We start from the raw sequence: 15,900 nt of genomic DNA on the forward strand, positions 1-15,900 counted from the left end.
CCCGGAGCAGCACCAGCGGCAGCGGGACACACAGCGTCACCCTGCGCTGCAACGCTCGGCCCCGCTCCCGCGGCAGAGGCAATTTTTGCCGCTCGCCCCACGCAGGTGAGCCCAAAACCGTTTGGGATCTGTAGGCTGGCTGCAGACGTCGGCGGTGCTCGCTGCCACGGGGCTGCTCCGGCCCTGGGGCACAGCGGGATGCTCACCTCCCTTTCCAGCCCGGGAGAGGCCGACGCTGACTTTCCTCACCGGCTACCAGCGGCCCAGCGTGGCCTGAAACCTGGGATTTGCCACCCGAGCAGGGGCGGGGTGGGCGAGCGATCCCCACAGGTGATCAGTCTCCACAGGTGTAACACCAGAGGGGTGGACCACGTGCCGGTGGATTTTTCCGAGCTGGCTGTATGCACGGGGCAGCTGAGTTATGATGTATCAGGGTTTTGTTTGTCCGGGGGTTTGGAGGGTTTTTTGGTTTTATTTTTTGTTTTAGTATCACCATTAACCTCTCAAAGAGATCAAACTGTACCGACAAGCCGGGATCCCAGAGCACGCCACAGGCTGGGTCGCCCCATTAATCCACAGCCCATCCTTCCGAAAGGAGCACACCGCCAGCAGATTACAATCTTTCTAGATGTAATCATGCTTTAGCATCTTACTTCAAAATTTTAACGGGTAAAATTCCCCATCTCAGTGCGAGATTGCATCATGAATTCCCTCTGCCTTGTACAGCAGGGATGGAAAAATACTACTTTTCATCCTTGCACAATGCTTGATGTAAGTTTCTGAAAATGAGCGCTCTAGTAAGCCTAAAAATGTAGGATAATATGATTCATTTATAGATCTCTGATAATAGATGTGGTTTCTGTTACTCCGTTACCACATCAAGGATTACTCCTGCTCCTTCAGGAAGGACACGGGCACCCTCCTCCCCACGAACCATTACCATAAAGCAGGATAAACAACAAATACCACCTTATCATTAGCTGCATGGAGCAGTTCCCATTGATTTATGACGCTAAACACTGCAAGGCTGGATCAAGCCGCAAGTCTCTTTTTTGCAAATATTATTTTCACAAGGCCGTCGTAAAATATAGGGAGCCACCTCACCTGGGTTTGGTTTTGTTTACAAAAAATGTTTTACAACTTGCAGGAATTCTTCCCAATATTAGTTATTAACAACCCCGAGATGGCATTTGCATTTTTATAACCTTGTTACTTAAAAGTGAAACAGTAGAAGGAAAGACTCAGCGATAGTGTTCCCTGCGTGCTTTAATCCCAGCCTGAGCTTTTTATGCTTGAGAGCACCTTATGATGCTGTAACTAACCTCAAACCTGGAGCAGCAGGAGGGCAACAAACCTCCGAATACAGCAATGTCATGCTTTACAGGCATACTCTCTGCAACAGCATGAATGAAGAAAAAAATCCCCGTTGCCTAGGAAACACTCTAGTCTTGGTAATTATTACTGTAACTGTCTGCACACCCCACCTATAACAGAAATGAATAATAAATTATAATCACTGACTGGCAGCTTTCCGGTGTTGCTTTTGCTCAGCGCTGCTACCTACCGGCGCGCGCGGGGAACTGCAGCCCGCCGGGCCGGGCCGGGCCCCGCGCAGCGCGCGCGCCCGCCCGCACCCGCGCAGGGGCGCGCGCCGCCCTTCCCGCGGCCCCCCCAGCCCACCCGGCGGCGCCTGGCGCGCGGCCCCGCGGCGCGGGAAAGCCCGGCGGGCTCGCGCCGAGCGCGAGGGCCCCGCCGCGGCACCGGGCGGGCAGCGGCGGCGGAGCCGCTCCCGGGCGGCGGCCCTGGTGCTGCGGGGCGGTTCGTCGCCGGTTTGTGCCGGGTGCTTTTGATCCGTTCGACCCCACCGTCAGCAGCGATGCGCCATTTGTCTTAGGTTGTCTAATTCGCCGCACGGCGTTAAAGGACTCCTCTTGGAAGACTAGTTTGTTTAGGAATTGGAACACTCGGAGTGATTTACTGGATTTGATTTAAAAGACGCAGCGGGAGTTGGCAAAATTCACATATCATGGGGTTAATGTGGGTTAGAATGGAGCTATTTGTAATACAAAAATATTGCATACCAAATACACACATCTGATTTCTTTTAATCCCAGCTCATTTTTTGCAACATAAATCACTTTGTTAAAATGAACAGCTAAAACAGCTGGTTTAGACACTCTTGAAACATACAAAAATCCGCTGCTTTAGATGCTCTAAGTGAGCAATGAAAAGTGCTAAGTGCAACTAGTCTTACAGGAGAGAGAGGGAAATAAATCCACTTTACCTCTAAACGCACGTCGCAGGCTCCACTGACCCAGGCCAGGCCGGCAGCTACCAGCACAGACCCGGCTGCGCTGAACGCACGACATCCACTGCCTTTCCCTTCAGCTTCTCCGGGCCGGATTTCCTCAGCTTCCGAGGGGAAGCATCCCCACCACGCAGCCCCTTCTCTGGGTACAGGCAGGTGCCCAACTTACTTGTGGCCAATTAGAGAAGATTAAAGAGTCAAATCTGCCTCCCAATGAGGAATGGAAGTGGAGCACATTAATTTGCAGTGCATAATTGATGCAATCATGGCCCTGCAAAGGGCTGTGTGGGGTGGCTGCGGGGCAGTGGGACAGGGCACGGCACAGCATGGCTGGGGCACGTTGACTTGTCCCTCTGGCCGTGCGGTGCCCATGCAGGCTGCTGCCACCACTCTCATTTTGGACCAAAGAAATCTTGTGCAGCGATGCCTTTCCCTGTTGTTTTCTCCTGCTGCATTTCTACCTGCCTGTGAAGTCGTGCCTGGTTGCACTTCAGCTGGCACTGCTCGCCTGTGCCTGAGCCGGCTGGGGACACTGGGACAGGGCTGGGGACGGGGCTCCTTCCAGCACGCGCATTCCTGTGCCACCCCGGTGACCGGCTGCCAAAGCCACCCCAGCCCCGCCTGGGCCACATCCTTCCTGCTGAGGACAGGCAAAACCTCCTGGGACACATGGGGAAGAACGAAATCCCCCTTCCTCACCCCTGTGCCCGGAGCCCTCGGCAGCGCTCCCTGGCAGATGAGGAGCCCTTCCGGAGGCAGCAGGAAAAGCCAGCAAGGGTGTTTCAGAAACTGATTAAACTGTACCCTTATAATTATTTAAGTGAATAAAATCACTAACTGCAGCATTGGGGGCAAAAAGACACTCATCTCGACAGATTCATTTACTACCAGGAACCCTACGTGCCTCAAGTTTGGGGCACCGTTGCTTCATCCTAGTGTTTGCTTCAGCTGTGCATTGGTGGTCATCTGCATCCACTTGTTGGCTTCAGTGTTGCACAAAAAGCAAATTTTAAGTCCTCGCTGAGATGGGCCTTCACATGATGATTTTTTTACGCTGTCTAGGTTTTTATCTGCTTTGGTAGATTTATTTTTTTGTTTAGCATTTGCAAACATTCTCCAGAAATCCTATAGCTGTTTCTTCTTGCTATAGGCACTGCACAGTGAATCTACCGGTAAAGCCCAAGTGAAGAGACCGAAGAAGGAGGATCATTCCAGCTTGCAAACCTCTGACAATTAAATATACTGCAGAAAGGGCACAGACACATTCAGGCTCCCTATTAGGGAAAACACTCATGTGCTTAGTTTTAAGCATGTGGTTAAATCCATTCTTCTTTGCAAAATCTTTGAGACATAAGCACATGCCAAAGTGCATTCCTGAGTAAGGATGCTTCCCTGAACCAAGGCTGTAATTCATTAAAACCCAAGGTGCGTTTATCCTACTTTTTCCCGTGAGCAGGGACATGAAAAAAGGGGAGGGGGAAAAAAGAAAACAAGCAAAGAATTAATTTTGGTTTGAAACTGATCTATGGTGACAAGGGGCATTTGGTTTTGTTGAAGTAACTAGAAGTGGGAAGTATTTCAGAAGATATCTAAATAAATCTTTTTAAAGGGGTTTCTCTCTCTCTCTCTCTTTCTCTCTCCTTTTCCCTCTAATTACCCATGTCTGGTAGTCTTGGATCTCAACCCCTTGTTATTTAAAATACATATTCATGGAACTATATTTTACAGTTGCACTGTTCTGGTTACAAAATAGCTTCTACTTTTCTAGGACATAATTTCATTTTGTTTAGCCAAGAATTCATTAAAGAAGCTATAAATAACCTCCTTTAAATATTTAGCCGTGAATAGAGGGTGGACTGGCATTGATGGCTTATTTTAGTACTAATGCAGTATGCTTTAAAAAAAAAAAATCCGCATTTGAGCATGAATCAAGTTAATCATTAACACTTTCAACGTGATTCTCAGGATCTGCTTAAAATGGAGATTGCCCACTCCCAGCCGGCGGGGTTCAGGCGCGGGAGGGCTACACAACTTTCCCTTCAGTTTCTCTTTCAGCAAAACACAATTTCCTCCGTATTGTGGGGAAAACGCAGCCCCGCGGCTTTGGTGGGCTGCTCCCCCGGGCAGGGACCCCGGCTATCGGCCCCTTCTTGCCCTCCTGCTGCCACACAACTTGGCCAGCATTTTCTGCCCATGAAACTACGCCACCTTCCCAAACACACAGCAGAGAACATCAGAGTTAGATGGAATGCAGCCTTTTTTAAAAGTCACCTTAGAAAAAGAAGTCCCAATGCCTCCACCTCCCTTTTAAGCACAGAGAGAAAAAAGTGTTGAAAAAGGAGGAGTTGGCGATTCTGTTTTAACGCATGAAGCTGCACTATGAGCTAATCTGCTGTGATCTGAGAGCAAAGGATACGAGCGCAAGGCGCAGTTATTTTAGGGGAAGGTGAGGAAACGGCATTAGCTGATGCCCTGTTCACGGATGGCCAAGATTTGGAAAACCAGATGCTGGTGGCTCTCAGGCTGCGTGTTTACAAAGCCACAGAACTGCGGCCAAAAGCAAATCCTTCCTTACACCTCCCAAGTCTTTTTAGGCTGTGGTTTGATGATGTCAGCTGGAGAGTAACATCAGTTTAAGGTACTCCAGCTCCCCGTGACCTCTGCCAACATTTTCCCTTGTCCTTGCTCAACACACTATCCCTCTAACTGTGCTGATACAGACATGCCTAGGAAAGAGATTAGGAAACTCACTAGCTTCAAGAAAACACGCACAACTATTGCAAAAAAACCCAACCCCAAACCCAGTAGTTTGTTTTTTAAACCCAGTTCCATCGCCTATTACCATTCAAGGGGTGGCCCCAACAAAAGCTGCGTCAGCACAAGGGAGGGGATGGCAAGAAGAGAGGAAGGAGCTGCCAGGCAGGGACTCCTAAAGCCAGGATTGCTCTCAGTCAAGAGAAGGCTACACAAAACTGTACCCCGAGTGCTGCAGTGCTGCTGCATTTTTGAAATAAAGTTGAAGCATTAAGACATTTTTCCTTAGTGCTGACTCCCTCTGGGCATTCCCAAGACAATTACAATATTTTCTGAGTATACAAAAGAACTAGGAGATTTTGTAATCAGAGTCTGAGTTTATGCTTCTCTCCTTAAGAGCATTCAATTTCCATGGACATTCATTAGCAGGAGGTTAAAACACAATGGCAGAAAAGAATGGACTGCTTTTATGTCCATGTGGTAGTAAACACTTCAAGCTAGAAACGCAAGTTCAAAATAAAAACCTCTTCGTGTTGTTTCCAAATTAGTAGTAAAGCGACAAAACACACACAACTTTCACAGCTTTTTTACTGAAAATTTAATTTTACAAAATACCCTTTTCCATCAAAGAAACTTCCCTGCAATGTACATGAACCCAGCGTTTTATAGATCTGTACAGTGAGAGATCAGAGAGGTTTGAAAGAAGGAAAAAAACTTTTAGCAGACACCTAGTCGCAAAACCTACAGCAATGTGAATACAAGTGTGTCTTAAAACGCTAAAGCAAGTAATGCAATATAATTGGTGAATCTATTTGAAATGTGAAAAGTTTCCTTAAAATGGTCCATATGGTATGTAGAACAGCACAGCTGGCACAAAACTGCCTGTATTTAGGTTTAAACACAAAAACAATGTATGTAAGGAACAGTTTTTGAAAAAGAACCCAAGTGCTGCTATCATAAGGCAAACATATACAAAGGTGCTGACAGCACACAGGGAAATCGACAAAGTAAGATGAATACTCAAGTGTTCAAACACTGAACTTCTTTTTTTAATGTTGCCAATAAACATTGAAAAGATAACCAATGCCAAATTAACATAGGACACCCTTTTAACTAGCTAGGTGTAACGCATACAGTTTTACATCATCTCAACAAATGTGAAACTAGGCATGAGTACTCCAACTTCGGCTGGCTAGGCAGGACCTAGTTAGTCTGTTGCATTCTGGCAGCTTTGAATTTTGAAATCCTCTTTGTAGTTTCTTCTGATGCTTCGGACAAAACTTCCTCTGATTTCCGCTCCAGAATAGTAGGCAGGACTGGGTGAGCAATGACTGGGTGTGGTATTAAGGAGGGAGACAAAGGCTCCTTTTCTATAACAGTTCCAGAAAATGCCTACAACAGAAGAGAACACTCAAAATGAGGTAATAAAATGCAAATGGGAAGCTATGCCCATAAGGTCATTACCCTATATTAGCCTGATTAGGATTGTTATTTCTTTTAATCAAAAGTAAAGAAATATCTTTAGATCAATGATTGTTCCTTGCATAAGTAACCAAATTGTAATTAACCTCAAAATATAGCTTGTTCAAAGATGACTGAATGAAAGACAGTGTCTTAAAAGTACTACTTAATCTCATTCCTACTGCATAAATGATCTAAAAATTTGCTTCCTCACTGACACACGCTCAAGAAATAAAACAGCTGATGTAATATATAGTTTCATTTTGGATAAGAAATGGAGAGATTTTGCAAAGTTGGAGTATGTCAGTATTTCCATCATACGTCATATTTTATGACTTAGTATCTTCTAATTGCATCAAGCTGACACACTGCAAACAAATTGGCAAGCACATATTTTGTTTGTTCTTTTCTCCTTCCCAAATATGATCAAAAAATGGTGAAAGCAATTTATACTTAAGAGAATGGCAAACTTGCTTCCAACTATTTCTCTCTATAAAAGGTCTAATAAAAATATTTAATGTTTAAAAATGATAATTTATATGCAGCCAATTATATGACTTAATCCTTTTTAACTCTGCTAAGAAATGACCGTGATTCTTGGAAACAGTTGGAAAAAAAGCAGCTCAGAACTACTTTTCATAAACATATTTAAGAACAAATCACCCTACAATGTATTGAAAACAGAGAATTCAGAATGCCTAAGGACAAGGGGAAGCAGTTTACATCCAAGGTTTGATGCTCATACTGGGCACAAAGGAATGCACACCAGATTTATTAACTATGCTTAGTTCTGCTTTTTCATAACTCAGTTACCAAGAAAAACAAAGCAAAACAAACCAGCCATTCTTTTCTTGCAGGACCTGCAAAAAAGCAGTGGTTTTTTGTTTTCTGCTCCAATAGCCAACGTACGCCTAAAGCCGTGCCTGTACACAACTGCACTGTTCTAATAACACACTCATTTTCAAAAACAGGTAAGCAAAATACAACCTAAGAAGATCGTGGTAAAATTAGAAACAAAAAAAAAAAAAAGGTTAGTGTGTTGAAAATGGTAATGGAGAAATAATGTATTTCAAACACCCACAAAAACAACCAAAAGCAAAACAACAGCATTTAAGAAGGCATGCCTAACTGGAGTGTTTTGCTCACTCTCCTTCAGTTACTTAGAAAATACATTATATTGTAGAGAATAATCATGCCATATTCAGAAAATGGACTAATGGGTAACATCTGAAGTGTACTTAGATGTTTTATAAAAATGTAGCAAATATATTCCAGAAAGTATACAACGTGAAGTGCTAACTCTACAGATGGATCTTCCACCATGAATCTTCACACCCTGCCTGGATTCGTCTGTAGCTGTTTGTATGAAAAATTATGATAAACAATAGCTTTTATGAGGAATTCATTTCTTGTCAAAAATAATTTTTCTAAAAATAGTGTTTTCATTGAACTTGCCCACTGCATTGAGAACTACTGAAAACTCAGTTTCATCTCGTTTGAAAAAATTAGTGTAAGTTCTTACAAAACAAAAATGAAGAATACTCTATGCCATGAATTTCAGAGCAGCAGCTACATTTAATTCTTGTACTCATCCACTCACTAAGCAACTGTACATTTTCCCTTATGTCGTACAGTCTCTTTCCTTTATGATGAAGCCCTGAACTTCCCCAACGTGTGAAAATAGATTTGTTTGGGATCACTAATGGCCCTAGTTTGGAACAGGATGAGTAGAGGTGTAATGCTTCCTTCCACATGGCAATTCCTCTGCCTTTGGCAAGTCCAAATAATAACTCAGCTGGTATTTGTGTGTCTTAAAACTTAAAACCACCACCTGGAAACTAGCTGTCTAGTAGCTGTGCAACACAGGTTACAGAGAATCAACTCTTCCCTCTCATCAACTATGAAGCACAGATTTTTCTCTTTTTTTTTTTTTAACCCTGCTATATAGCCTCCAGTGAAATCTTCAGGACGACCCAGTAGACATGACACTGGTTTCAGTAACACCAGCAAGTGACTACTTTGTCAGATCTTTACGGAAGAGCTTCAGGTCTCGGGGAAGCCACCTGACTCGTCTCCTCCCCTCTGCCCCTAGGATGCATATGACAGAAGCTTGTCACCTGATAATGTCCTTCTGAAGCAAACTAGGTAGGAGTTAGAAAATTATTTTAAAGAAATCAAACTGATGGTATAGGCAACTACAGTCACTAGATTTCTCATTTTTATCCCTGCTAACAATCAATAATTAATTAAAAACTGTACCTCGGTTGTCTCTGAAGAGGGAGGAAGCTTTTTCGGTAGCTGCTGCTGCTGCCCCTCCTCCTCCTCTTCCTCCAGTATGCCTTCGCTGTTGTCACTCTGAGTAGCTTCATCACAGCTAATACTCCTCTGAACTCCTCGTCTGTCATCAAACTCAGCAGCACTGTTCTCACTGGTATCGCTACAAACACTGTTCTCTCTGCTTCGAGACTTCAAAATTGATTTACGAGGGACATATTCTCCATTCACAACATCAACAAAGACTCTATAAAGGAAAATGTTAGCTTTAATAAACCATTTCAGGATCAGATGACAAATTTACAGTGATCTTGCTTTGTCTTTTGTACAAATTAATTATGATGTGCTTTTCCAATTTTTTTGCTGCAGAATTACAATACCGTACCTTTAGAGGCATTTTATTTACCAACGTACAAGAATCAATTCTGCAGAGCAAACACTGTTATGCCCTTTATTCAACCATTAAGTTGGTACCCTCTTTCAGCAGAAAATGTATAGCCCTTTGAAAAGTGTTAGAAAACAGAATAGTGTGAGTTACAAAAAGTTAGAAAAAAGGTAAACTAAAGAATTGTCAGAGTTGTTTCTGTAAAGAGAAACAGAAGATCACAATGATGGAAGGTTTTCTAGATTGAAGTCCTTGTCAAATGTAGAATATAAAAACAAATACTTGAAACATTCGTTGCACATGGAAAGGATGAAGCTTTTTCCTGACAAGTGCCATAATCTTCTGCTTTCAGTTAAAAAAAAAAAAAAATTAAAAATCACCTTTTAAGATCAGATGAACACGAAGACACTTTTCAAGTATTAACAGACTGTAAACTGATAGAGGCCTCTTCCTACAGTTTGTACTCCATCTCCATGACTTAAAGAAGTCAAGGGTGGGTGGAGGAGAAAGAGTGGCATTAGAAGACAGTGCCCATTTTATCAAACTCATAAAGGAGGAGCCCAATGACTGGATGAGTTTTAAGGGTGCTACTTGTTTCTTAACAGCTTTATTCATCAGGCACTCATGGGAACACTTGCAAATCTCTACAGAAGATGGAGTTCCTTTGCAGAGCTCAGGGAGAGCACCATGAAAGAACCGTTTACCTCATCTTCAGCCCCAGCAACTGTAATTACAGGATGGGTTTTAACTTTTCACACTTTGTGACACATTTTTTAAGATATTTAGGTGCCTGAATACACCGACATACAAATGCAGTGTGATTTTCACAAGCACTTGATCAATCAATCAAACAGGTGTCTGTGTTCATCTTCACAAACCTAAATACTTGTTTTAACTCTCCCATCACCTTAGTTTAGTATTTTATACAGTCTTCTAAGCCCAACGCTGTTTTTCAAGCTCTCTGAGTGTGGGTCTTCTACAGGTGAGCACTTCTTTTTACAGAGAATAGAGACAGAGATGGACTAAAGTCAGGGAGAGAGAATGCAAGAGGAACTATGCAAACAAAGACCTGAATATATTCTGAAGATACTGGAAGGAAGAGACAAAAACCAGCAGTTAGTAACTGGGAAAGGAAGGGTACTACAAGTGATAGATCCAGTCAGTTATGTTTCAAAACAAACACAGAAGCAAATGACATGGAATTAACCAGAATACATAACGTAACTGCTGTATTCCTTTATGCAGATGATATGTACTGGCAAATTTACCTCAATTTCAGCAGCTCTGAAAAAGCAGATAAATGATGAATTGCTAGTTGGAAAAGGAAATTTTAAGCTCAGAAATGTTTTATGGATATGAAAGCACGGCAACCATGCAGAAGCCACAAACTTTCATTTTTAAGTAGTAAATTCAGTTCCAGCTGTTTCTTTCAGGAAATAGTAGGCTCAGTTTCATACTATAGGTGAACAGAAATGAAAAGAGAAGGTCTGCTAAGGGGAAAGTTCATGCGCCAATGCTATAAATTACACACCGGTAAATGTCTGCTGGGGTTTTGATGTTAGGCAGTTCTGGAGTTGCATGGCCATTGCCATTGCTGTTCTTCCTTTTACGCTTGGCCTCTTCTTTCTTTTCACTGAATTTCAAAGTAGTATTTTTTCCTGTGTTTATTCTTACCTGAAAATTGAACACAAATGATGGTCTAGACCACAAAATCAACAGTCACCAGGCTGCAGATCAACTGACTTCTGACATTCTCCTATCCAAGCAGTTGGGGACTACGAAGCATAGGTAAGTTAAACAAATGTATGAATGGTAACATTCATAGTGTGAACTGTTTATTCTTTACCACTTGCGCTAGGCTGGGACATTTCTTTGCACTAATGTGCACAGATTTTGCATATAATATATGACAATCTGCTTATTCAAACTCTGCTCAACAGCTAAGCTGTTCAACAGTCCATTTCAAGTCAAGTAAAAAGTAATTTTAAAAATTCCTAGACAGGATACTACCTTTTACAACAGCCGGAAGTCAGAATAGCAAGGTATACATTTGAACATCATTTTTTTAATACCATATTTGAAACTGCAGGATTTAAACAGTGGGTTTCAAGCATTCGAAAAAAATCCAAATAAATGTCACCTACAGTTAGCATTCTACATTATCTACATTATCTACAATTTTCTATTTTAGATATGGTATATATGTTTTATGCAATCTCTTGAGAGAAAGATAAAAATAATAAAGTACAAACCCTTTTAGGTTCAACAGTGTGAGAGAAAAAAATAGTTGGAACAGAGTTATCTCCAACATCTACGTCATCTTCATCATCACTCTGATAGTAAGTAGAGCCATTAACTTGGCCACCAAACAAGTCTGAATTTGTTACTTCTTTATGGAAGTTGCCCTGAGTAATACAGTCTTCTGCTCTATACGTCCCATTCAGATCTGTCCTCTTATCTTCTTTCTCCTCTTCAGAGGAGGTGGTATCTTCTCCATTTGTCTCAACTGTATCAGGCATCCTATGAAATGAAAAATATCTAACTGAACTGAGGCAATTCATACTCTTGAGAGACACAGGCATACAAAATAATGAACAAGCCTGTACATAATTTCTTTACCCAGGTACTATATTTTTAGCCAGATTGTGGAACATTTTTTATACTCTATAAGAATAACTATGTACTTTCCATGTCAACTGGAAATACTGAAACTGTGACATTTTGGCTAATGACATATGTATTGCTTTAGGATCAGAATAGATCTAAGGATGTCATTAAACACTAAATGTGTAACTCCTACAGTGTAAACGATGGATTTTCCTAGTCTGTGGGAAATGGATTTTACTTCCCCCTTTTCTATCATCTTAAAGAAAAAACACTATAATGCTGGACTGCCGCGGTTGCACAGAGGCAGATATTAGCACCTTTGGCCTTGCAGTGCATGCTTTGTTCATGTTCCACCCTTCTTCCACCTATTATAATTTTAATTGCATCAGTCTAGTCAGCTATTTGCACTTACAGTGAGATCCTTTGTGTACAAGCAGAATCACACACCTATAGGTTTCTGAACTCCACACCTGCCTGTGCTACAGCAGTGCTATACCTGTCAAGTTCACCAAGTATCTCTTCTTGTCTCTCGAGCTCTTCTAAGCGGGCCCACAGTTCCTCCTCTGACTGAAAATGGCCCATTGATTTTGTGTCACTTCCATTTGCTGGAAAATCTACCTCAAAAACGTTTGATACTTTTGGCTTTGAATGAGGTTTGTGAGCAGTTCGGTATTTTCCTGTGTAACAAACAATAAGATGCAATTACTAAAGCAACTGACAAAAAACTGACAAAAAACCAACAAAAAATATTGGGGGGAAAAAAACCACAAAGGAATTAAGGAATATGGGCAGAACATTTTCCATTTCAAATTACTGTTTAACTGTTTAAGTGAAACTGTCAATGAACCAGAGCACCAGCACAGGATAATAGTCTCCGGATGTTACAGAAATACCGAGGCAAAGCAGAGATGTTTATTTACAAAGCAGGAGACACTGATCCTATGACAGTTTTATTACGATGTGGGGCTTTTTACCTCTTGTGCCAAACAGTAGACTTTGATTTGCTCTGATAGATACCAACATGTGAATGTGACATTTGCTCACCGTCCCATTAACAGCACCTTTTATTAACTGGGAAATACCTTAGCTCATTTTGGACAAAGTCATCTATATTTAAAGAGCAGAGCCTTTTTGGTTTGGGTTGTATTTTTTTTTAATTTACAATGAAGATCATTAAAAATGATCTCAAGAGTCATCTGGAAAATCTGACCAAAATCCAGTCATTATGCATCACTTATTTTGGTGAAAAAGACCCACTCTGAAAAGCATACAAAACCTGCCTTTCAGAAATAATAAATATAAACCCCTAGGTCACCCTTCAGAGGTGACCTGAGATATACACTTGTGAGTAAACGGTAGTCACCGACAAGTTCTTGCTGGCAGTTAAAAGCTTTGCTACCTAGTAAAATCGTGCATCCATTGAGGATGGGGAATACTTTTTACTGTTTGAGTGCTGTCTAGCACATAGGGAACAAACTGCCTGCCAACAATACTAACGCTTTAGCCCTGTCTGTGTGAAGGGCAGGACTGCTTCTTTAATACCCCTTCTCCCCTGGGGGCACTGCCTGTTTCTGCACGGTCCGAGGCAGGTTCCCAAGGGAAGTTCCCCGCTCTCTGCCCATCAGCACCCCCCAGGCAGCATCTGCACGTCTTTACAGGAGTGAGTACCCTTCCCCTTCCATCACTGCCACAAATACACCCAACATTTTGTCTGTACAGTGGGACTCCAGTATCTCTATGGGTCATTATGCATGATGGATGCATTTGTGCATCCAATCGACAGGAATACAATGTCTTCGTTATTCAGCATCCTTCAAGTTTTAAAATCTCTTTCTATTAACCAATTGTGTGGCCTTTTTTCAGAATTTTAAGAACTCATAGCTTTAAGATATCCTTATTCAAATATGTCAGCTTATACTTTAATCCTGAGTTAAATACAATTCAATAGCAACATTAAAAAGCAAACAGGTGACTGTAAGTAATGTTGGAATGTGTCCCCTATTCGTCCACAGCATTTTTCATCATCTCATTAAGAAACGCTGAAATGTATTTTATTGAGATTTGAATATAAATTGAGGTAAGCCAAGCAATCAGAGTAGCTTGTGAGGATTTCATTTGGTATAATTACAAAATTAATAAATAAAATTTGGAAGGATTAGTTAACAATCTATTTCAATTTGATTTTCAGATTGTGCCCTCCTGATTTCTTTCTGTTACCCTTCAGTATTAACCACTGACTTGACTACTAAGGTAAGCACATGGCTTCCTGAACACTAGCAAGCACTTCAACATGCCAGTGGTTTTTCCTCCTAATTCTAACAAAACTTCTGTCAGTTAGGAAACCAGGTCAGATCTCAAAGACAACAGATGATAACCACTTGCTGCTCCAATATCCACTCTGCTCACTCACTGTTACTACTAAGCACCACCATTAACTTCATACACTAACCAAAAAAAGTGAAATATTAAAATCCAAAAAAATGGAGAGTCAGCAATAAACCAATGAGATGCTCAGGATACTTGTTTTTGCCTTCCTCAGAGACACAGCCCATTTCCATGTGAACAAAACCTAGCCAACTCCTAGGCTGATGAAGCCCAGGCTGCCTCAAAATAATCGCTAAGTTGTTCTTTTAGCTACTTCTCTCTCAATCTCAGTACAGATTGGTGCTGATAGAAAACGTATGTAATTCCCACTTACAGATTTTCAGCAAAAATTAAGATGATTTCAGAGGACAATAATGACGATGAAAGTTTAGGATACAATAAAGCTGCACAAAGGCTGACCTGGCATCCACAGCATGCTGCTGTATTAACACTGACAATGGGATACATTTCCCAGAATGTTACTCCTCCTGTTTTGCAACGACATCTACCCATAGTAGAGACACCCCCTTAGTCAGCCCTGGCATATAAAGAATATTGTGATTTGTTCCAGAAAAATGGAATGCTGAACTGCCCAGCTTAGCACTCTGCAAATCACAAACTACCACTCCTTCTCAAAATGTCCAAGTGATGCTATTTTCAGACTGTAAAATTACTTCTTCCTCCAACTTTGCCTGAGTCTTACCTATCAAGCACCACTTCAGATAGCACAGAAATTATCCAATTCCTCAGCACAACTATCTGTGTTTGCCAGTGTCCTCCCCAGAAACCTTCAGCAAGTATCTGCTTCAGTACATCTGCAAGACCTGCATGCTGAGATTGTTTTCGCATTTGTTTCACCGACAGTAGTGAAACGCCCCAGTGGATGACAACATTTACATTGTCCGTTTATGTCTCATCCCTGTCCGTGCTTCTTCCCCTCCCTGCTGACACTGCTCACATACTTCCCCCATAACAGGCAGAGCCTGAGTTTCTCTAGTATTTCTTCTGTTGTAAAACTCACACTTTCATGCAAAAAATGTCTTCTCTAGTTCTCTCTCCAGGAGCCAGCCTATTTTATTTTCTACCTTTCTTCTTCTGGAAAACTTCAAACTCCCAATGTAGACTCTTCAAAGAAAAAAATCTCCCAAATACCTCTAGCTGATGGCTACGAAGGGATAACACAGAATCCCACAGTGAAACTGAGGGACAAAATCCATCTTACCTTCAGATTAATAATTTTTAATTTGAATAAAGCAATTTTTTTAATGTAAAAGATACAGTGAAATGAAATAATTTAGTCAATTCCACATTAAGGAGTACTAATCCTACAAAAGGAATATTTTGCTTACTAGTATTTCAAGACATATGTTTATTATTAAATCATTTACCTTTTGTTTCAATGCTATCATCTTCAATTTCTTCTCTTATGTCAACAAAATCACCTGCAGCCTAATTAGAAAGATGGAAAGTTAGGATTATTAAATACACTGGTTTATGCTTATTAACAGGCCAGATATTTTTAAAATAACGCATAGACGCAAATGCAGCGATATGCAAGACAGGAATGACTACATTATTTATACCCTTTTATCAATCTGAATATCCATCATTTTCCCGATTTTTAAAAATATTACAGAATTAGGTTGAAACAAAACAAGATACTTACATCACTCATTTTCTGCAAATCTTCTGTGAACTCAACTCGTGATTCAAAATTCTTCATGACTTTTTGCAAATCATCCAGTGC

The 15,900-nt window shown here is 41.4% G+C and overlaps 1 protein-coding gene across 2 annotated transcripts in view; it reads right to left on the minus strand.

The window, feature by feature from the left end:
* Positions 1–5,632: 5,632 nt before the first annotated feature.
* The window catches only part of URI1 (URI1 prefoldin like chaperone), a 42,906-nt gene continuing 32,638 nt past the window's right edge, over positions 5,633–15,900 (minus strand). For both annotated transcript variants that reach the window (XM_050903998.1, XM_050903999.1), the window contains 7 exons: positions 15,820–15,900; positions 15,542–15,602; positions 12,286–12,466; positions 11,435–11,702; positions 10,714–10,856; positions 8,783–9,044; positions 5,633–6,454 (listed from right to left, as the gene is read on the minus strand). The exon at positions 15,820–15,900 is cut by the window's right edge and continues 11 nt beyond it. In XM_050903998.1, the coding sequence (XP_050759955.1) occupies positions 6,266–6,454; positions 8,783–9,044; positions 10,714–10,856; positions 11,435–11,702; positions 12,286–12,466; positions 15,542–15,602; positions 15,820–15,900 (1,185 nt within the window). In that variant the 3' untranslated portion in view covers positions 5,633–6,265. The remainder of the gene's footprint in view (positions 6,455–8,782; positions 9,045–10,713; positions 10,857–11,434; positions 11,703–12,285; positions 12,467–15,541; positions 15,603–15,819) is intronic.

The sequence above is a fragment of the Gymnogyps californianus genome, chromosome 12 (assembly GCF_018139145.2).
Source record: "Gymnogyps californianus isolate 813 chromosome 12, ASM1813914v2, whole genome shotgun sequence".
Taxonomy (NCBI): domain Eukaryota; kingdom Metazoa; phylum Chordata; class Aves; order Accipitriformes; family Cathartidae; genus Gymnogyps; species Gymnogyps californianus.